Source organism: Panthera tigris, chromosome B4, assembly GCF_018350195.1.
Source record: "Panthera tigris isolate Pti1 chromosome B4, P.tigris_Pti1_mat1.1, whole genome shotgun sequence".
Taxonomy (NCBI): Eukaryota; Metazoa; Chordata; class Mammalia; order Carnivora; family Felidae; genus Panthera; species Panthera tigris.
Genome location: NC_056666.1, coordinates 93,295,931 through 93,318,055, shown reverse-complemented (window position 1 = coordinate 93,318,055; position 22,125 = coordinate 93,295,931). Strand labels below are relative to the sequence as shown.

Here is a 22,125-nt window from a genome sequence, read left to right as displayed (position 1 = left end):
CGAATGAGGTCACGAAGGTGAAAGAAGAGTGAAGAAATTATGCAGACAGATAATTAGGCTCAGAGTTTTCTCAGGGAGTATACCTACCCAAGCCTGACGACCATCAGTGAATTTAATCACACAATCACACACTCAAAGTGTTTTTCTTGGGTTCTTATTATATCTTTGTATGCTGAGGACAATGCAGTGCCACTGCAGAAGCAGTGGACCCCCACAAATAACCACTAAAAACAGATCTGCTCTTGGTCTCATGGGTAAGTCCCTGTTTCAGGAGCCCAAACTGACCTGAGAGGCAGGAAAGTGGCCTCCTCTGAAGCATGACAGCTTCTGTGACCTGATAAAGAAATAGGAGACATTATCTAGTGTAGACATTGGTTTAGGGGACAGCTCCTCACATTTGTCTTCTCTCTTTTCATTTCATCCATTGGCATCCTCTTATATTGAAGTCCTGGGTTTGTTTCTCTTTCTGCTCTGAAGCACTCAGAATGCCCTGGCTTCAACCATCTCTGGGCTCTGTTTTCTATCTTGATGGTCTCTTCCGGCCCTTGTGGCTCTGAGGTCAGGGGTTCTGTGGTTCTGTCTACTCTCTGGATGGCAAGGCCTGGTCTGGCTCCAACCTAAGTGTCTTGTTGCCTCAGTAATTCTCACACCACGAATCCCCGGCTCTCTACGGAAATCTGTCAAAAGGTGGCATCAGAATCACCTGAAAGTGTGCTAAAATGCAGGTTCCTGGCTACAGGCCTGCAGAATCAGAATCTCAGAGGTGAAGCCCAAAGAAGCTGGGTTGTCATCATTGGTGTGATAAAAGGCAAACATGTTTCCAATATATATGGTCACTGCCTTAGAGGAGCACCTCTCCCTGCAAATGCCTTTACTCTTTACCTTCCCAGTCATTACCTCTTATTCGTCAAGGTCGTGCTTTCTAAAACAGGTCAAAATGGTCACATCAGAGTCACATCAAAGACAACAGGTTCAAATGATAGGATTGGCATCGGAGAGATTGATTTTCAGCCCCACTGATTCTCAAGTTGCCTGATCTGCAGTTGCCTAATCTATCCCATGAAGGCTGACGCGAAATGTGACATTAAAAGACTGTCATAGGTTGAACTGCGCCTCTCCTCCCCAACCCCAAGTTCACATGCTGAAGTCCTAACAGCCAGTATCTCAGAATGTGACCTTATTTAGAAATAGGGTGCTTACAGAGGTGATTGGGTAAGATGAGGTAACACTGGAGTCAGGTGAGCCTCTAATCCAATAGGACTGGTGTCTATAAAAAGGGGAAATTTAGACACAAACAGATAAAGCACACAGGGAGAACACCATGTGAACATGAAGGTAAAGACTGAGGTGATGCCTCCATGAGGTAAGAATGCCCAAGGCTGCCAAAAAATTGCCAGAAACCAGAAGCGAAGCATGGGACAGAAGCTCTCTCCCAGCCTTGGGAGGAACCCACACTGCCAACATCTTGATTTCTCTCTTGTAGCTTCCAGAACTGTAAGACAATAAACTTGTGCAGTTAAGCCACTCGGTTTGTGGGACTTTATCATGGGAGCCCTTCGCAAACGAACACAGAGACCTTGGTTCCATTCCTGGCGTGGCCATGGCGACCTCACCACTCTAGCTCCCCTGAGCTGTGCCACGTCATCAGAAAGACAGAAACCACGTTGTGTTCGGCAATGAGATCTGCGTGGCAGCTCCTGTGAAGCACTGACTGTCCATGAGATTAGTATTCACCGAACGGCCAGTGGGGAAATGCTGTGGGAAGACCATAAAAGAATTCCTTGACTACCAAGAATTATCTTTACTACGTAAAGAGAGCACCAGATATATCGGTGCCTTCAGTTATTCAAAATGTGCAGTTGTTCTCCTCCAAAATGTGCTCCTGTCCAGAGCCCATCCCTCTGCTTGTATACCGGATCTCATCCCTTCTCACCTGGTCAATAACATCACTCGAGCCTTCTCCCCTTTCCTAATTACTCTTTCTTTACCTCCTTACTGAATCCTCTTTTTCTCCCAACTCATTAATGTTGGCATGCTTGAAGGCTCAGTCCCTGGACTCTGCTCTATCCACACTCAGTTCCTTAGTGATCTCATTCAGCCTTTGGCTTTAAATACCATCTGTATGTCAACAACTCCCACATTTCAAACTCCAGCCCAGACTTTTCCCCTGACCTCCAGATCTGTATATCCAACAACTTGCTCCACCTGCAGCCTTCTCCATCGTCATGGTCATAGGTATCTAACTCTTCTTTTTTTTCTTTCTTACACATCATATCCAACCCATAACAACGCCAACAGGCTCTAGCCTCAAGTGTTACCCCAAATCGGACTTCTCACCACCTCCACTATTACAACCTAGTCTACGCCACCATTGTCTCTCTTCTTGATGAGTGAAATTGTGTCCTAATTTCTCCCTTTTCACTCTTGTTCTTATACAGTCAGCTTACAACACAACAGTCAAAGAGATCTGGTTATGAGAGAGAACATGTCCTTCTTTTGCCCTAAATCCTCTAATAGACTCCCATCTCATTCAGAATAAAAATCCTGTAATGTAGAAGTAGCAGTCCCGGGGCACCCGGGTGGCTCAGTCGGCTAAGCGTTTGATTTCAGCTCAGGTCGTGATCTCACAGTTCATGGGTTCAAGCCCTGTGTTGGGCTCTGTGCTGATAGCTCAGAGCTGGGAGCCTGCTTCAGATTCTGTGTCTCCCTCTCTCTCTGCCCCTCCCCTGATCGCACTCTGTCTCTGTCTCTCAAAAGTGAATAAACGTTAAAAAATTTAAAAATAAATAAATAAATAAATAAATAAATAAATAAATAAATAAAAGTAGCAGTCCCTACAGTGGCCTACAGGCTTGCACATGATCAGGTCCTTGTTACTCTCCCCATCTTCCGTGGTCTGCCCCAACCTCCACTTCTCCAGCCACCGTGGCTTCCTGACATTCTCCAAACATACCCAGCACACTCCTGTGCTGCCATTTCCTTCGTCTGGTGTGATCTTTCCCCACAGGCTCACTTGGCCAATCCTTTCAACTCCTTCAAGTCTTTGCTCAAACGTTACCTTCTCAATAAGGCCTACCCTGACGATTTAAAATCACAACCAGCCCCCAATAGTTTCAGTTCCTCTTATTTTGCTCTTCTTTCTTTTTCCATGACACCAATAGCCTCCTAGCATACATTATATAACTTATTTATTCATTATGTCTATTTCCAACTATCTATCTTTCTGCACCAGAATGCAAGTTCCCAGGAGGGCACGAATCTGTGTTTTGCTCATTGATTTATTTCAATCTCCAAGAACAGTGCCTATCATAGAGTAGGCACTCAATAAATATTTGTTGAATGAATGAGTGAAAGATTAAGAAAATAGGAATTTATATTTCTCTTTAACAAGGGCTCGTCTTATTTTTTGGTGCAAATTCTCACCCTGAATTGAAAGCTAAAGGACTCATCTGTCAAGTTCCCAGTGAGCGGTTTGGCAATTATATCAACTACAGGCAGGTCCTCTTAGGTCGATAGACACCTGAGGCTATTTATTTTATTGGTAAAAGCTTGGTGTGAGAGCATTTTGGTCCAGTTCACGAAAACAGCAGTGTTCTAACCAGCAGCTCCAATAAATCTTACACATTCTTGAGCCCATAAGTCCTGGCCTCTTGCCTCTCTACACACCTATTCATCCAACTAAGAAGAACCTCTTGTTGGAGCACACAGGAGCACTTGATTAGGAAGCGCGATGGGAAGGAACACGATCTTCTTCCTTTTCTACCCCAGGGACAAAACTTTAGAGCAACCAGGTCTTTGCTCAGTATATACAGACTGTGATGAGAAATATTTTGCATCTCTTTCCACACATACTGGATGACTTGCCCAATGTCCAGAGACAGATAAGGTTAATACCAGGAGCCATACACTGATACAGTCTTATTCCAAGGCAAGTTGTGTTTATCTCTGGGATTGTCAGTTACTGCATGACCATCAGAGTCCACAGATAAAGTAGACTGAAAGATGATTCATCCGAAAGAGTGTGTTTTCCATAATTTTCCAATTCCAGTCTTCCTATATATACCTCTTGCTTGTCCTTTGCTCCAATCACTACACTAGCAGCTTCTCATAACTGGAACTACGGCTTATTAATTCATGAACTCTGAAGCCAGATTGTATGGGTTGAGTCCCAGGATTAGCACATACCAGCTGTATGAGCTTGGACAAGTTATTTAACCTCTCTGTACCTTGATTTTCTAGACTGTTAAATAAGCATAATAATACTACCTGCCTCATCAGATTGTTGTAAGGTTGAAATGAATTTATATCAATATATATCAATATATATCAATCACTTAGCTATATATATATATCACTTAGCTATATATATGTGTGTTTGTATATATATATATATATATATATATATATATAGCCCAACATCTGGCACATAGAAAGTTATGAATATATATAATATCTATACATTCATGTGTGTATGTATGTATATGTGTATGTATGTCCTCCTTTATGTGTGTATGTATATTTGTGTGTATGTCCTCCTTTATGTAATTAGAAGCACTTTGCATCTTGGTGAGGGGACAGAAATTATCCAAGATTATCTTTCAGTGCAATCCCTGCATTATAATGATGAATGAGCCAGCTGTTTGCTGAAAAGATTCTAACAATATGTTAGGGAGAAGGATTGAAGCCTAATCCCCAGTGTGATTATATTTGGAGATAGGGCTTTTAGGAGTTAGTAAGATAAAATGAGGTCATCAGGTTGGGGTCCTGTATGAAGAGCAAGAGAGGGGAGCCTGGGTGGCTCAGTTGGTTGAGCATCCAACTCTTGATTTCAGCTCAGGTAGTGATCTCAGGATCATGAGATCAAGCTGTGCATCTGGCTCTGTGCTGGCAGCATGGAACCTGCTTGGGACCCTCTCTCTTTCTCTCTGTCCCTCTCCCCTGCTCACACTCTTTTTCTCTCTAAAATAAAAATTAAAAAAAAGAGAGAGAGAGAAATTTCTGTGTGTGTGTGTGTGTGTGTGTGTGTGTGTGTGTGTGCGCACCCACTGAGGAAAGACCATATGAGGACACAGCAAGAAGGCAGCCATCTGCAAGCAAGGAAGAGAGCTCTCATCAAGAATTGAATTGGCCAGCACCTTGATCTTAGATTTTACAACCTACAGAAGTGATAGAAATAAATTTTTGCTGTTTAAGCTACTCAGTTTATAGTATTTTATCATGGTATCCTGAGCAGACTAAAACAAGGACACATGCCCAGATGATCCCTGATAAAGGGGGTTTGTTGCTGGGATTTGTGGGGCACCATGGGATGTCCTCTGTTTCATGGCAGCCATTCTTGGTCACAGAGTTTCCCAGACAGGTTTATCTATAGGCTCATGGAGAAACGAAGCAAGGGCTCAGCATGGATTGGGATATTGCCTACTCTTTGTTTAGTTAGTAGTTGTATTTCCTGATTGAGGTGATTTGTCATCAGTCCAATACAGACTGAGCCCTATTGGGCAGTTTGACACACGAAGCTCTTCTTGGCTTCCTTCTAACTCTCTCATTTCCATGAAACTTGGTTCCAACTGAGTGTGGCTGGAATAGTAGCAGCAGTGGTTTCATATGGTAAGAAATATAAAAACCGTATACAGAACAAACCACTAGAGACCTATTTCCCAGAAAGCGGCTGTGGGACGAGAAGGTACTTGAAAGCTTCAAGGGTCTCCCCCTTGTGTAGAGTCTAGCTCTTTCCATGACAACAAAGCTTGAGAACAGCAATTTTGAGGTAAATTGTCCTATACTACTCCTTGTATTAGTTTTCTAGGGCTGCTGTAATGAAGTACCACAAACTGGGTGGCTTAAAACAACATAATTTATTCTCTCAGCACCCTGGAAGCCGGATGCCCAAAATGAAGGTGTCGTTAGAGCCATGCTCTCTTTGAAGGATCTAAGGAAGAATTCTTCCTTGGCTTTCCAAACTTCTGGTGGCCCCCAGCGTTCCTTGGCCTGTGTCAGCATAACTCCAATTTCTTCCTACCTTCATCTTCTTACGGCTTTCTCTGTGTGCATTTCTTGTATCCCCTTCTATTCTTTTTTTTAATTTTTATTTATTTTTAAGAGAGAAAGAGACAGAGTGAGAGCAGAGGAGGGACAGAGAGAGAGGGAGACACAATCAGAAGCAGGCTTCAAGCTCCGAGCTGTCAGCACAGAACCCTATGTGGAGCTCGAACTCATGAACCGTGAGATCATGACCTGAGCCAAAGTCAGACGCTTAACCAACTGAGCCACCCAAGGCACCTCTATCCCCTCTATCCCCTCTATTCTTATAAGAACACCAGTCCCTGGATTCAAATCCATTTGAATCTCGTATAGCCTCATCTTACCCACATTCTGCAAAAATCCTATTTCCAAATAAGGTTACATTCTGAAGTTCTGAGTTGACATGAATTTTGGGTGGTGGTGGTGGGGACACTATTGAACTCACTATATTGCTTTAGTTAAGATTCTTTAGTTGAAAATTACAGAGAAACACATGAGCCACATTATACATGAAAAAAAGAAAAAATAAAAAAGAAAGAAAGAAAGAAAGAAAGAAAGAAAGAAAGAAAGAAAGAAAGAAAGAAAGAAAGAAAGAAAGAAAGAAAAAGAAAGAAAGGAGGATTTTATTTATAGGACACAGGGGTATCTTACAGAATCCCAGGCCAATAAAGCAGTCAGGCCTCAAGAGGAAGAGTCCAGAACTGTACAGTTATCCAAAGTATTAGTCCTCTCTCTTTCTTACTCTTATCTCAGTTTCCTCTTGCCTCTCAGCTTTGTTCTCTTCCTAGACTGGCTTTTCTGCACCTTCATGCCCTCAGCAGGCAGCAGACGACCAACTCATTACTCCAGAATTTACATTTCTGTTCAAATAATCATTGCAAATTGGATACACTTGGTCCCAATTCTAAATTCTCAGGAGAGTCTGATTGGCCCATCTAGGATTAGTTGTACAATCCTGGTCCAATCAATTGTGGGTAGATGGGTGGAGTGATGTAGTAAATCCAACTGGGGAATGGGAAGGCAACTCTCAGAGAAAGATGAATCACTGTGAGCTGGGTGGGTAACCCAGAAAAGATCTACATGTGTCTTGTGTTTTATAGCACCAAACAGAGAACAAAATGTTTTTGTGTATAATCTCATTTGATTTGTGCAAATTCATCCAGAGTAGGCATACGTGGCCTTTTTGCCTATTTTACAGATGTAGAAACAGACTCAGAGAGATGAGATAACTAACCCATAAAGATGGTCACTGTTTGCGACCAGACACAACATTATGTCTTCTGACTCCTGACCTGACCCTTTCATCTCAGTCTGAAACACAGAAATGTAACAGCTTTGTGGTTTGTATTGCAACAGAATGTTACTTATGCATAGTTTTATTATCCAAGTTTACAAACGTACTTTCAAAAATAAAACTAGCGACCTGAAGATTATAGCCATTCTACCCGTCCAACTCTTCCAGTGCTTCCCGCCTCTCATTTCCCTTCTTTCCCTTTCCACCACCCTCAACACTATTCTCCCAGAAAGTCTTCACCAGGATTTAATACACAAAAAGAAAAAGAGAAATCATTTTCCTTTTCACGTTTTAACCCAAACCCTCCTTCTTTGCATTTTATTATTTCCCTCTTACTAAATCTGATGTCCAGTCTATCCACAGTGTTTGGGGAAATGGGAGTGGTTTTGTGTTTCACGGTCCTTTTATTCATTTCTTACATTTTCTCCAATTCAGTCTCCTCATTTTTTTCACTCACTGGATTCCCCAGTCCTGGGGCCTCATAGTAAATGATTTTGCCTTCTGTTTACTGAAACTCCATTAATTACCCGGGCCTTGTTCAATTCCCTTGAACTTTCTGTCTCTATTTTATATTCAGCTTCTTTCCATTATCTCGGGGAAAAATCAATCCTCTTTCTTTAGAGATAAAACTTTTCTCTCCTAAATCTGCCTAGAACCATTAACCTCATATAAATCCTTCTTTCTAACACTTCTCTTTAGCTTTCATTTTTAGCTTATCATTTTTTTCCCTAGGGAACAACAATAATCCAAACCTTTGATAGGCCTTGCTGCCCCTTTCTGTCTTTGCAGCCATACTTCTTGAATAAACGGTCTCCGGCCACTCCCTTCAGGATGTGTTCCTTATTCCTTCCCTTTTTTCAGTCTGGGGTCCCTGTGTCTCTCCATCACCCTGTTGAAACTGCACTTTTAAAAAACGTCTTCCATTTCTCTCCTCACTTTGTTCATGCTTTCATTTAAATAGTCAAACACAGTTTTAAGAGTTGCTTTAACATTCTTGTCTGCTAATTCCATCCATCTTTATCATTTCATGGTCCTTTGGGGGTGATTATTCTTCTGGTTATAGGTTACATGTTCCTGCTTCTTGGCACACTTAGTAAATTTTTGTTGGATGCTGAACATTGTGAGTTTTACGTTGTTGAGTATCTGGATTTTGTTGTCTTCCTTTAAAGACTGTTGTGTTTTGTTATGGTAGGGAATAAAGGTACTGGATCTTTTGGGGGCTTGTTTTTAAGCCTATTTAGGGTGGACATAAAGTAAACTATTTATTTTTTTAATGTTTATTTATTTTTGAGAGAGAGAGAGAGTGCGAGAAGCTGACAGGAAGAGAGAGGAGACACAGAATCCGAGGCAGGCTCCAGGCTCCAGCTGTCAGCATACAGCCCAACACAGGGCTCGAACCCACAAACTGTGAGATCATAACCTGAGCAAAGTGGGATGCTTAACTGACTGAGCCACCCAGGCACCCCTGTAGCCTTTATTCTAGGAATAGTTTAGTAATATTACTAAAGCATGGCCTTTCTAGGGTTACTGTAGAACACTCCAAGTGAGTGATCAGTGAGGCCACTCTTCTCTGCCTAGTCAGAACTTGAGCAGTCCCACTCCTGTGTATGCTCAGGAACAGTTCAGCCCACAGCTCTCCAACCTCTCTTTACCCAAACTGTTGAGTTTCACTGTATTCAGCAGACTCAAAATAAGCCCATACAGACTTCCAGAGCTCTTTTTCTAGGTAGCTTCCTCCTCTCTCCAACCCTGCCTTACAAACTTCCAGCAGCCTCACCTCTCCTGAACTCTGATCTTTGTCTCCTCAACTCAAATAAAATTATTGTGTTTTACGTGGAACCCACTTTCCTAATCCATGGCCAGGTAGGTGCCCCAAGGCAGAAAGCCATGGGCATCTGAGGGCTACCTTCTCCAAGGGATCACATTCCCACAATACCTGTTGTCCAAAGTCTGAAAACAGTTGTTTCCTATATTTTGTCCAGTGTCCTAGTTGTTTAAGGTTAATCCCATTTCCAATTATTCAATCATGGCCAGAAGTCGGAGTGTCTGACACTGCTCTTTTGAAGAACACCAGCGATTGCTTCTAAGTAATTCCAAAGGCACTTCCTTATTCTTTTTGTTCTAGTGGCAACATTTGGGTCACTGCCTTCTTAAAATTCTACTCCCTTAGATCATCCTACCTCCCTTAACATTCCTTCCCTATTTGCTATTATCTTCTCTTCTTCAGAGGGCCTGGTGATTAGGTAAGCACAATTATAAAGCAGGTCACAGTTGATGCTAGCAATTTCCAGTTTGATCAGGGAACATAGTTGCAAGTATCTAGGCACTGGTCTCTAGACTAAATCACCACAGTTAGCATATAACAAACATTTGCTGATTGATTTGGGGACCTCTTTACCCTCATTCATTAGTGGGACAATTAAGAATAAAGCAGGAAAGAATATCCAATGGAATAAAGACAGTCTCTTCAGCAAGTGGTGCTGGGAAAACTGGACAGCAACATGCAGAAAAGTGAACCTGGACCACCTTCTTACACCATACACAAAAATAAACTCAAAATGGATGAAAGACGTAAATGTAAGACAGGAAGCCATCAAAATCCTAGAGGAGAAAACAGGCAAAAAGCTCTTTGACCTCGGCCACAGCAACTTCTTACTCAACACGTCCCTGGAGGCAAGGGAAACCAAAGCAAAAATGAACTATTGGGACCTCATCAAGATAAAAAGCTTCTGCACAGGGAAGGAAACAATCAGAAAAACTAAAAGGTGACCAAGGGAATGGGAGAAGATATGTGCAAACGGCATATCAGATAAAGGGTTAGTATCCAAAATCTGCAGAGAACTTACCAAACTCAACCCCCAAAAAACAAATAATCCAGTGAAGAAATCGGCAAAAGATATGAATAGACACTTCTCCAAAGAAGACTAACACATGAAAAGATGCTCAACATCACTCATCATCAGGGAAATACAAATCAAAACCACAATGAGATACCACGTCACACCTGTCAGAATGGCTAACATTAACAACTCGGGCAACAACAGATGTTGGTGAAGATGCTCAGAAAGTGGGTCTCTTTTTGCACTGCTGGTGGAAATGTAAACTGGTGCAGCCACTCTGGAAAACAGTATGGAAGTTCCTCAAAAAATTAAAAATAGAACTATCCTACAACCCAGCAATTGCACTACTAGGTATTTATCCAAGGGATACAGGTAGGCTGTTTCAAAGGGACACATGCACCCCAATGCTTATAGGAGCACTATCAACAATAGCCAAAGAATGGAAAGAGCCCAAATGTCCATCGATGGATGAATGGATAAAGAAGATTTGGTATATACATACAATGGAGTATTACTCGGCAGTCAAAAAGAATGAAATCTTGCCATTTGCAACTACATGGATGGAACTAGAGGGCATTATGCTAAGTGAAATTAGTCAGTTAGAGAAAGACAAATATCATATAACTTCACTCATATGAAGAATTTAAGATACAAAACAGATGAACATAAGGGAAGGGAAGCAAAAAGAATATAAAACCAGGGAGGGGGACAAAACATAAGAGACTCTTAAATATAGAGAACAAAAAGAGGGTTGTTGGAGGGATTGTGGGAGGGGGGATGGGCTAAATGGGTAAGGGGCTTAAGGAATCTACTCCTGAAATCATTGTTGCACTATATGCTAACTAACTTGGATGTAAATTATAAAAAATAAATAAAGTACAGGAAAAAAAAAGTGACTGTGTTAAATATGTACATATTTCGGTATTAATGCTATTACTTTCCAATTGCAATTGGGAAACATATGCTTGAATAATTTGAGATTCAAACTATCAAGAGGGTAATCTTTGCTAGATTTATTGTTTGTTTTGTTTTGTTTTTGATATGTCCCTTTCAACTTGTACAATTCCTCTTTTGGTTCTTCCCCAACCAGACCCAAAACTTTTTCTTTTTTCCTTTGTATATGTGTTTCTGTCTTGGGTAGCTCAGCAGTATGCTAAAATTTTCAGATTTTGTTTCTTATTTCAGATAAAATTATGTAGGTTAATATCTTTATTGTAAATTGTGTTTTTCATTAACCTTGGCTAATGATTCCAGACCCCTACAGTTAGAGTCATGCATAAATTCAACATGATTATGTTGCCACAGAGACTGAAGCCTCATTTTTCTCCTGAGGACATTTCCATTAATTATATATGACTCCTACATGTATTCGGTATAAAACAAATTAAACTGCATCAAAAAGATGTCTGTGATAAACAGAATAATGATTAAAAAATAATATAGTATTCCACATCTGTCAAAAGAAATTAACTCAGATACTCTGATCACTTGCTGTAGCTTTTACTAATATTAGATGACATTACGATAACCAAACATTAAGTAAAAGTTAATTATGTATCTTTCAATTATTCTTCCAACTGTCTTTCAAGAAACTTGTCAACACAAGCTTGATGCCTTGGGAAATAATGCGACTTTAAAGGAGTCATTATCAAGCTCAGTCTGACAAGTCTGTGTTTAAAATCAAGGACAATTAAATATTTGCTTATCACGGGCATTTAATTTGCTGCCCTTTAGACCTCATTTCACCTTGTTTAAGAATGTTTCAAAAATAGACTGATTTTTAAGAACTACTCCTCATGGATAATGGTTTACTTAAAAAGAGTTTTTACAAATACTGTGCTGTTTGGCATCCCTGGCTACCTATGTTTGAAAGAATTTAAACTGAGGTGGCATCCGCAAATGCACAATAGATTTCAAAAACGCAACAAGAAAACCAATACTGAATAATAGAATCTTTGTCTTAGCCTAAAAAACAATGGTTGAGGCAAGGTATATGCTAATATAACTGGAAGGAAGATACAATCCCAGAGCATCAAGGGTGAGTAAAAAGGATGTCAATCAGGGATGGAGAAATAGTAAATACAAAGTGGCTCATTAGGGCATTGGCTATGGCTTCATGAGAAAACCCGGCGAGTTACTTGGTCAGGCCATATGGAATCATGGTGCCCAGAGTGGTCCATCAAGGAGGAAGGGAGCTAGTTAATGTGCAAGCTCCTTTTCACCTCCTGTCTTTCTTTGGTCAACGTAGACCTCCCAGGGTGATAAGTCCCTTGCACTCCTGGGCTGTGTAACACAAGAACTCTCCAGGCAGCCACCAGGTAAGCCACAGCCTGAGTGAGGCACGGTGCTGCCTCTGAGTCTGGAAGCAGTGGGAGGAGCCAGAGGCTCCATGAGTCAGGTTGAGCTGGCTTGAGACTCCTGGTTCCACTGCAGCTCTTATTGTGTGGGTGTGATGGGGGCCATGCCTGAGATGTTCCTCACACCAGGGGAGGTAAACACCATCAGGACTCTCTATTAGTGAGCAGCTTGAAGGTCAGTGAGGCAAATCTGGAGAAACATACAAAATAGTTCCAATATTTTCTTTATTATTATTCAGGCCCTCTATCTCAAAATTCCACTTAAAACACTTTTTTTTTTTTTTGAGCATCTGCTATTTGCCAGCCTTTGTGCCAGGGGCACACAGATAAAGAAAACAAGACCCTTGGCCTCATAATTAACTATGGTTTATTTTATTTTTAATTTTTTTAATGTTTGTTTATTTTTGAGAGACAGAGACGGAGTGTGAGCGGGGGAGGGCAGAGAGAGTGAGAGAAAGAGAGAGAGAGAGAGGGAGACACAGAATCCAAAGCAGGCTCCAGGCTTTGAGCTGTTGGCACAGAGCCCAATGTAGGGTTCAAACCGGGGGACTATGAGATTATGATCTGAGCCAAAGTCAGATGCTTAACTGACTGAGCCACCTAGGCACCCCTAATTGTAGTTTAAATACCAAGACATTGGGACTTCATTTATTTAAGTTTGTTTATTTATTTGTTAAGTAATCTCTGCACCCAATGTGGGGCTCAAACTCACCACCCCGAGATCAAGAGTTGCACACTCTTTTGACTGAGCCAGCCATGTACCCTAAGACACTGGGACTTTTTTTTTTTAATTTTTTTTTTATTTTTTAAAATTCTTTTAATGTTTATTTATTTTTGAGAGAGAGAGAGAGAGACAGAGAGACAGAGCATGAGCAGGGGAGGAGCAGAGAGAGAGGGAGACACAGAATCCGAACAGGCTTCAGGCTCTGAGCTGTCAGCACAGAGCCCGACACGGGGCTCGAACTCACAAACCGTGAGATCATGACCTGAGCTGAAGCTGGATGCTCAACTGACTGAGCCACCCAGGCGCCCCAAGACACTGGGACTTTAAATGAAAGAAATGAATTCTGTTTAGGAGGGACCAAGTAAAGCTACAATGATGAAAATATGGATGAATGAGGCAGCCTTGTCTAAGTTGGTTGTGACATGTGGAAAGGAAGGGTAAAGACTGGTAAGAGATATACAACACTAACCAACAGTATTCAACATACCTCTTGAACCCAGAAGTAGAACTATACATGAGTTGATGACCTCTAGCAGTTTAAGATCTCTTGCTTCTTAAACTTTCTACTGTGATGGCCACATATAAGGCAATGTGGCAATTAACAAAAAACCCAACTAATCATGATTTAAACCATGAGTGTACCAATTACTGGCTTGTTAAGTTCAAGGCAGGTCATCCCAGAGTGGTTTTGGAAACAAAACGGTGTGACCGTAGTTGGTTTGCAACCCCGGGAGTTCCCTAGCTGAAATCTGAAACTGGCCCCTGTACACAGGGGCAAGGAGAGACCAAAGAAAGAGGAGGGCCACTCCAGATTGGTAGGTGTCAATTTTATTTTATTTTACTTTATTTTATTACAGAGAGAGAGAGAGAGAGAGAGAGAGAGCGAGCAGGGGAGAGGGGCAGAGGGAGAGAGAGAGAATCCCAAGTAGGCTCCGTGCTCAGCATGAAGCCCAACTCGGGGCTCAATCTCAGGATGCTGGGATCACGACCTGAGCTGAAATGAATACTCGGACACTCAACCAACTGAGCCACCCAGGCGCTCCGGTAGGTGGAAACTTTAGTAAGTGAGGGGGCTTACATATGAGGTTTGTCTTGAACAGTCACCAGATGAATGTATCTCCATGTCCACCCACCAGAATCTTAAAGGTTTGTATACAGAGGCCTATAGAGGTTCAGGCACATACATAGTTCAGATGGTCTCAACAACACATTACTTTCTCAAGGTTCTGTCCTTGAAACGGCTCCAGCTATGGGAACAGTGGACAGAAATCTACACTCCAAGGACAGGGAAGAAGATGGGGAACCTCTGATTGCCCAAGTCCAGTTTGTGGGTCAACCAGTGGTTGCATCCTCTTAATGGCCTCCTCTAACACCAAGAACCCAAGGTCTGTCTTCTGCTCTGCCATCTTCAATTTGTTGCTTTCATCCTTACCTCATACCCATTACCTCATAATCTCAAAATAATTGCTGCAGCTCCAAACATTACATCTTCATAGAACAACATCCAGAAAGAGAGGAACAAAGGGGAAAACTGAAGCTTTCTTCTCAAGCATTTCTTACTTATCAAAGAACTCTTTCCCAGAGGCTCCTTGTAGACATCCTTTTATGCCCTATTAACCTAAAGTGGGTTGCTTGTTCCAGCCCTAGATCAGAGGAGAAAGAGATTAAGACGGCCATCATTAACTTAAATCCATGGAGATATATCCTCTGTGGCTGAGTACATAACTGCAGATCAAAATTGACCTCCTTCCTGATCTTCATTCTAGTCAGCGTGTTCTTTCTAACAGGCTGATAATGTCACTGTCGTAGAAATCTTTCTGTGGGTTTTCTTTGTCTATAGGGCAAGTCCATGTTCCATGATCATTCATGTTTCTTCTCAATAACTCTTCAGTTTCATCCTCTCCCACTCTGCCACTGGCAGTCTGTTTCAGACACATGGAAGTAGCTGAAATTCCCAGAATGCGCCATGCCTGCTATTACCGCTAGTGTTTTGTATATATTGTCTCTTCTGACTTTCACCATTGCCTTCATAGCAACTACAATTTCTTTTTCTTTTCTTTTTTATTATTTTAATTCCAATGTAGTTAACATACAGTGTTACACTAGTTTCAGGTGTGCAACATAGTGATTCAACGCTTCCATACATCACCCAGTGCTCATGACAATTGCACTCCTTAACCCCCATCACCTATTTCACTCAACCTCCCCACTCCTCCCCTCTCGTGACCATCAGTTTATTCTCTATTACAACTTATTTTTCAAACATAGACTTAAATCCCCTCTCCTCAGAAAGCCTCCCAGGATGTGTCTCCTCTTTTCCCAAAAGCACCCTGTTTGTACCCCTCTGTGACATTGATAGCCTGTGGCAATTATTTATTTCTTCATCTAATTCCTCAACTTGACTGGAAATCCCCAGGGCTTAGCCTAGTGCCCAGAATGCAGAGCCACTTAAAAAGTGCTGGTTAAATGGAAAATCCCTCTAGATGTATGCTATCAACCTCCACTGGGTCTTTATTTGTTTGACTTGTCACCGTTGAACCCTAACCCTGTGACTACTGCAAACACTTCCCACCCTCCTATGGCCCAAGGGCAGTCCTTGCCTCCCTTTTCCTCCACAGGTAATCTCAAGGTCTACTTCTTAGAGTTCACTGATGACATTAAATTCAAGGTCCTTAATCTTCCCTTATTTACCTTAAATCTCATTCTCAATATTTAACACTTCTCTCTTACTCTCTTCATCCCTCTCATCTGAAAAGAAAAGGCATTTCTTCTTATTGATCTCATGACTTCCACCTCCCCCTTGGACCTCTCTTTCCAGAAAATTCCATCTTCTCTTTGATACCTGCTAGCACTCCAGTCTCTAAAACACCCAGCAGACTGGTTATATCTCAGAAGATTCCTGTCCTCTCATCAATGCCTTCAAACCTAGCAAAGGCTGCTAGTACAGGAGGCTCAAATATGAGCTCAAATACACCCATACAGTGTATAGAAGTGTTTCATTAGACTCACAATATTTTTTAAATTGGAAAATTTCACTTAAAAATAAGAATTTCAGTCTTCTCAAGGAACCTGTGTGGCTCAGTCAGTTGAGTGTCTGACTTCGGTTCAGGTCATGATCTCATGATTCATGAGTTCAGGCCCCACATCGGGCTCTCGGCTGGCAGCATGGAGCCCACTTCGGATCCTCTGTCCCCCTCTCTCTCAGCCCCTCTTCTGCTCACTCTCTTTCTCTCAAAAATAAACATTAAAAAAAAAAATTCAGTCTTCTCTGTGAAGGTCAGATAGCTGGCTGTCTTGGGTCATGCTTTCCATGAGGCAACAATGGCCTGGGCATGGCTGTGTGGTGGGGCCTATGATCACCATATCATCATGGTCTCTTTGCTCACTTCTGTTACCTCTCTAGTCCTTATAAGCATTTGAGTTTGTAATCCCCTGCTAGACTTTTGGTTTTGTTCCTCTCTTTCAATTGGAGGTACCTTCTTGAAAGTTGCCAGTGATTTTCCAGTTATGAGATACACGGGTGTTTCCTCCATTCTCATTATCCTTGAACTTTCTGCATCGATTACCTTTCTAGAAACCACACCCAGTCTGGCTTCCTTAGCCCCTCATTTTCCTATTCTCTTACATCCCTAATGCTGAAGGATTTTGCTGGCTGTTTTCCTTCTGCCCCCTAAATGAAAGCTTTTCCTAAGATGTCTTCCTGGAATTTTCTATCTAAGACACCACTCACCTCCATGGACTCAGTGAATCATGTGGCTTTTGCCACCCATCCCTTTATGTGAAGAGCTTCCAAATTTCTTTGCCTCTAGTGTCTCTTCCTCATGTTCTTTTCACATATTCCCGAAGGTCTGCTGGAAATATCCTTCTGAATGTGCTTCCAGCACCTTAGACTTAATACAACTGAAATGTAATTCATCATCTTGCCTCTCGCCCCCTCCCCCTTGAACAAAACAGGTCCCTCCTGACTAGTTAACTATTGATGGAGTTCTCACAGTGACCCAGGCTGCAAATCACTTTAGTCCTTTCCTTTGACCTCCATCCAAGGTATTTTTCCAGGCCCTAAAAACTCCTTTGCCCTGATGGGGTTCTCATTTGAATAGGCGAGGACCACACATAAACATGTGACTATCAAGTATGATGAGCAGTAGAGGAATGCGCAAAGTAAGGGAGGATTTAATTCATGGAGGGGAGACTGAGAATAGAAAAGTGGGCCTCAGAGGATGTGACATTTGAATAGGGCACTAAAGGAAGAAGGGTCGGAGAGGAGGGCAGGAGAAATGACTGATGTGGAACTTAAGTCAACTATACTTACAACTTACTGGCGATTCTGATGGTGGTCAAGCAGCCAGGTAGAAGGATTCGCCCACATGTATTTAGATTTGTGTAGGTTTTAGTTTGGTATGAAACAAATAAACGAGAGTTAATTACCACACGAGGATGGATTCTGCCGAGGGAAATAAGTGGGGGGAAACCAAGTGAAGTCACTTCAATTCTTGCTTGTTGACTCTCTCCAAAACATACATCACTTTGTTGACAGGTGAATGTTTTAGACTAGCAGTTATTTACTATTGACAGTTAACAAAGAGAGAAAGAGAGAGAGTTGGCAATTAAGACTTGGTGCAGATCAGAAAACTAGTAAAAAGGGCCCTACCCAAGTTGCAAGCGCAATGTCTGCGGTCCAAATCAGACTTAGATTTTGGAACCCTTCCGTCCTCTGACCATGACTTGAACAGCATTACTACCTGCCAAGGCTGAAGTCACTGCTAAAAAGGCTTCCCTAATGCAAGACCTCACCAGAAATCTTTGTCCTTTGACCTCTGACCTTCAGTTTCTTCACTAGAACACACAGCTTTATTTGACCGAGATAAACAAAAAAGCCAGCAACTTTAAATATAACTGATTTTATTTGATCACCTTAACTGAAGTCTCTACATGAGAAAAGCTTCCCCATCAGCAGTTTTGTAAAGAGACATCTGGCTTCAAAAGCTTTTATTGCCTTTTTTTTTCTATTGTAAAAATATTAACTCAAGCATTTCTGGGGAGGCATGTAACAAAAATGCCCACATCAGGCTAAGTCCTGCTGGTTTCCACTGAGACTGTTTCCACAACACGTGGCTGCTGTTGTTTTTACAGAAACACCAATAAATAGGCAGTCCTAGAAACAGCACATGGGTAGTGATCAATAAAATTAAATACTTCTTCATTTTAAAGCGAGTCCTAAAACATCACAGAATGACTAGTGGAGAACACCGATAAACAGACTTGAAAAGGATTTACAATCACAGGAGTCTGAGCCTCCTGCCCACTCAGCCTTTATGCATCGGTAAGTAGTTGATCATCCTTTCTCATCTGCTCAGAAGCTTCGAAGGCTTTCAGTTGAGATCTTGAAAACTGAAGCCCCGACCCAGTTGGGTACTGATCACCCATCTACCAAATGCATTCTTGAAATCAGAATTAAGCGTTGGAGGTCGGTCATCACACACCGACCTGAGAGGAAAGTAGACTGTCACAGACGCCCTGTGATTTCAAACCCAGACCCTGGTGAAGCCAGCCTGGGTCACCCAGGGGTGGTGGGAGGATTGCACGGAGGTGGGCAGGGAATGTGATTCACCGAGTGTCTTGGGCTGCCCTTTGAACCAAATCAATGGAAGTCTTTCCTTACTTGTGATAAGTGCCTTCGTACACTGATAAGCACCATTTGGAAATCTTCACCATTCTGATAAACATCACTAGGCCAACAGGACTGTTACAGAATTCTGGGTCTTTCCCTGGGGCCAGACACTCGCTTTGCAATATGCCTCCTGGGCAAACTCCAGTTCCCTAGCGAGAGGACTGTAAATATTATAAAACTCCGGAGAATTTCTTTTTCTCTTTATTGCTTGCTAGATAACAAATTAAACACATCAGAGGATTGAAAAGCCTCTAAGTTGTTTCTTGCTGTGTTGTTTTGCAGGCAAGAGAACAACTGATTAACCAGGCTGAATTCTTTGTACCTGTTTGCTCTTTGAAGCACACAGTACAGGTGAGAGTGGGGGCGGCAGAAGCCGAGATGGGATGCAATGGTGTTTTCTACTCTTTTGCCACTTGAGGAGGTGGGACCGTGGGCCCGGGAGATGCCAGGCCTGGAGGATCCAGCTGCCTCTGGCTTCCAAGGCTGGTGTAATGGCTCTGTTCTCACAGAAGTGCTGACAGAACATGACAAATAGGAAACAGATGTGCACTGACCTCCCAAAAAAGTATTTCAAGGCTTCTTAATCTTCATAGGAATCCTTCAGAGTGAGAGATGCCACCTTCAGGCAGTGACGCACATGACAGTTAAAGAAGGGCTGCTGACCCCTCCTACGTTCTCTGTCCCCCACCCTTCCCCCCTCGGCCGAGGCTCTCACCTGCCTTGCCCTCACAGACCCCATCCCCCTCAGACTCCACTTCACATGTGGTCACCTCCCTGCCCACATGCTTTTCCCCACCTGTCTCCACACACAGACAGTCTAGGCGTTTATAGATGTACCACCTCTGACCAAGCATTAAGGGCATTTCTCTCCCATTTCTGGATCCGTACTTACTTTGAAATGGTCCCTGTCACTGGGTCCATTACCAGCTCCAAATACTTCTGTGAGACTAAATACTTATTTGGAACCCCTGAGTACACCGACTTTTGCCCATTTAACAACTTAAGTTAGAAATACTAGAATAGAGGGGTACAAAGGCCAACTGGGGAAACAAGTTTCAGGGTACCTGGCTTTGAGGACAAAGTACTGATCCTTCTGCATGTGGGCTCACACCTTGCACGATACTATGGCTTTTGAGCTGCGCTGCTTATGTTCTTTGCAGATGTCTAGCTGCATCCTGCAAGAATGTGGGTGGACTTCCCAGAGTTTTGCCCTCCCAATGGCTATAATATTTTGTGGAAGACTTTCTTCCTTGCCAAGTTGTTGGTGTCTCACAAAACAATTTATGGCAACATTTCTCCCGAGAAAGAAAGCCAAGTAAGCGCAAGGCAGTGCAAGCTCATTTCCATTGCTGCCGATGAGCAATCAACTACGTCGCTCCAGTTAATCCCAAATTAGTCTGGTTTCGATGTCTGGGCACTTCTCAGTGGGCCAGAAGAGAGTAAGAGCTGAGCTCTTACTCTCAAAGTCCAGGGGATTCTCTGCTTGAAAAGTCAATGCATTCCCTTACTTCTAGACATCATATGCCAAGAATTTCCCATCTTATTTGGAAGTAAATAGAAAGTTCTGGACAAAAGTGGATGGAGTTTGTGGAACTTAAACATTTATTCTTGTATCATATAAGACTAAACCATTTATCCAATTTTGGGAATAATCAAAATGCACTTTTTATTGGAATGTGGAATTGTTATTTAGATGTGAGTTTTGTAAATGAATAGAAAATGTCAAATATGCAGTTTGTATGCATTAGCTCAGTTAGAGTGATAATAATCCTGAGATGGGTAACATTATGTTAATTTTATAGAATAGATAAATTAAGTTTATAGATGTGAAATAATTCGTGTTAAAGCTAAGAAATGGCAGAGCAGGATTCAGTTAGGTTTGTCTGTAACAGAGGCTCCAAAAGGATTAGATGGAAATGGGGCAGAGGACTTTTCTTGAAGCTGTGTTTGCATAGCTAGCTCATGGCTTTACTTAGTATACTTATTTGGGTTGGATGGAGGGGGTGGTGGAGATCTGGGGTCTTTAGCCTTTCTGCAGCAAGCTGCTCCTTGGGCTGTCATTGTTTCTCTGACTCCAAGGTCCACTGTCTTTCAATTGATATATTTGCAGCAGGAGATCCCAGGAAGGAAATATTAAAGACAAATGTGCAATTAGTAGACTATTGATCCACAGATGTATTAATCCAAAGTTGTATTCGCTGCCTGTTTTTCTGGTTCATTCTCTATCACTCCCCCCTATACACTTGGAGATCCAACAACACGGTGGGAGTTTTTTCAGTCTTTCCAAGGTCCTGCTTTCTCACTTCTAGGTCTGTCTTTGTACATGATCTTCCCTGTACCTGGGACATTCCCTTCCTCACTCCTGCTTTCTCCTCTCCCTACACCCACCCATCTCCTGGCAAACAGTTAAATCTCAGCTTCGATGTCATCCCCTCCTTCCCATGTCATACTATTATAACCCCCATCATGGCTGCCACTTTTAAGGGAGGCATTCTGGAACACAACCCTATGCGCTTGAATTCTGACTTTGGCCTGATTGTGCAAGTTTGGGCTAGTACCCTCTCGGGATTTGACTTCCCTCACCTTTAACGGGGACAAACAACAGTGTAGCCTGAGTTTTAGAAGTTGATCTGGGTTCACTGAGAAAATACCTTTCAACCTTTTAAAGACAACCTGACTTGGAGCAAGCCGTCTATCCATGTTAACTATTACCATTGTTTACAGTAATTAGGGAGGGACTGCCACTAGGCTGGTCACCACAGCATCCCAGCGCACATCACAGTGCCTACGAATATTTGCAAGACAAATGAATCTCCAGTTGCACAAACATAGCATGTCCACTGCTCCCAACCTCAACCACCGTCATCTCTTATCTGGATTCTGAAATAGGCTCCTAACCCATGTTCTGCTTCTATCTTTGTTCCCCTCCAGTCCATCCAGGGGGATCTTTTCCAAACTTAAGTCCACTTACACTATTCTTCCGGTTTCCCATCTCACTTGGAGTAACAACTGAAGCCCTTGCAAAAAGCTCTCACTTCTGCCGCTCTTCCCTTGCTCACTCAGTTCCAGCCACGGTGGCCTCTTGGGTGCTCCTTGTAATTGCTTTTGCTTTAGAGAGCATACTCTGGCTGTTCCTTCTGCCTGGATCACTTTTCCACAGATAATTGCTAGCTAACTCCATCCTCTTCTTTCTGTCTTGCTCTAATGACACCTTCTCA

The 22,125-nt window shown here is 42.3% G+C and overlaps 1 protein-coding gene across 3 annotated transcripts in view; it reads right to left on the bottom strand.

Annotated features, from left to right (window-relative positions):
* The window catches only part of YEATS4 (YEATS domain containing 4), an 80,164-nt gene that overhangs the window by 21,036 nt on the left and 37,003 nt on the right, over window positions 1-22,125 (bottom strand). Inside the window, exon 7 of one of the 3 annotated variants that reach the window (XR_006220062.1) lies at window positions 286-334. Coding sequence is in view for 2 of the 3 variants with exons in the window: in XM_015537570.2 (XP_015393056.1) it covers window positions 20,876-20,991 (116 nt within the window). In the remaining variant the exon portion in view is untranslated. Of the gene's footprint in view, window positions 1-285; window positions 335-20,550; window positions 20,996-22,125 lie in introns of those variants that run through there. The other 2 variants (XM_015537570.2, XM_042992730.1) reach the window with 2 other exon arrangements.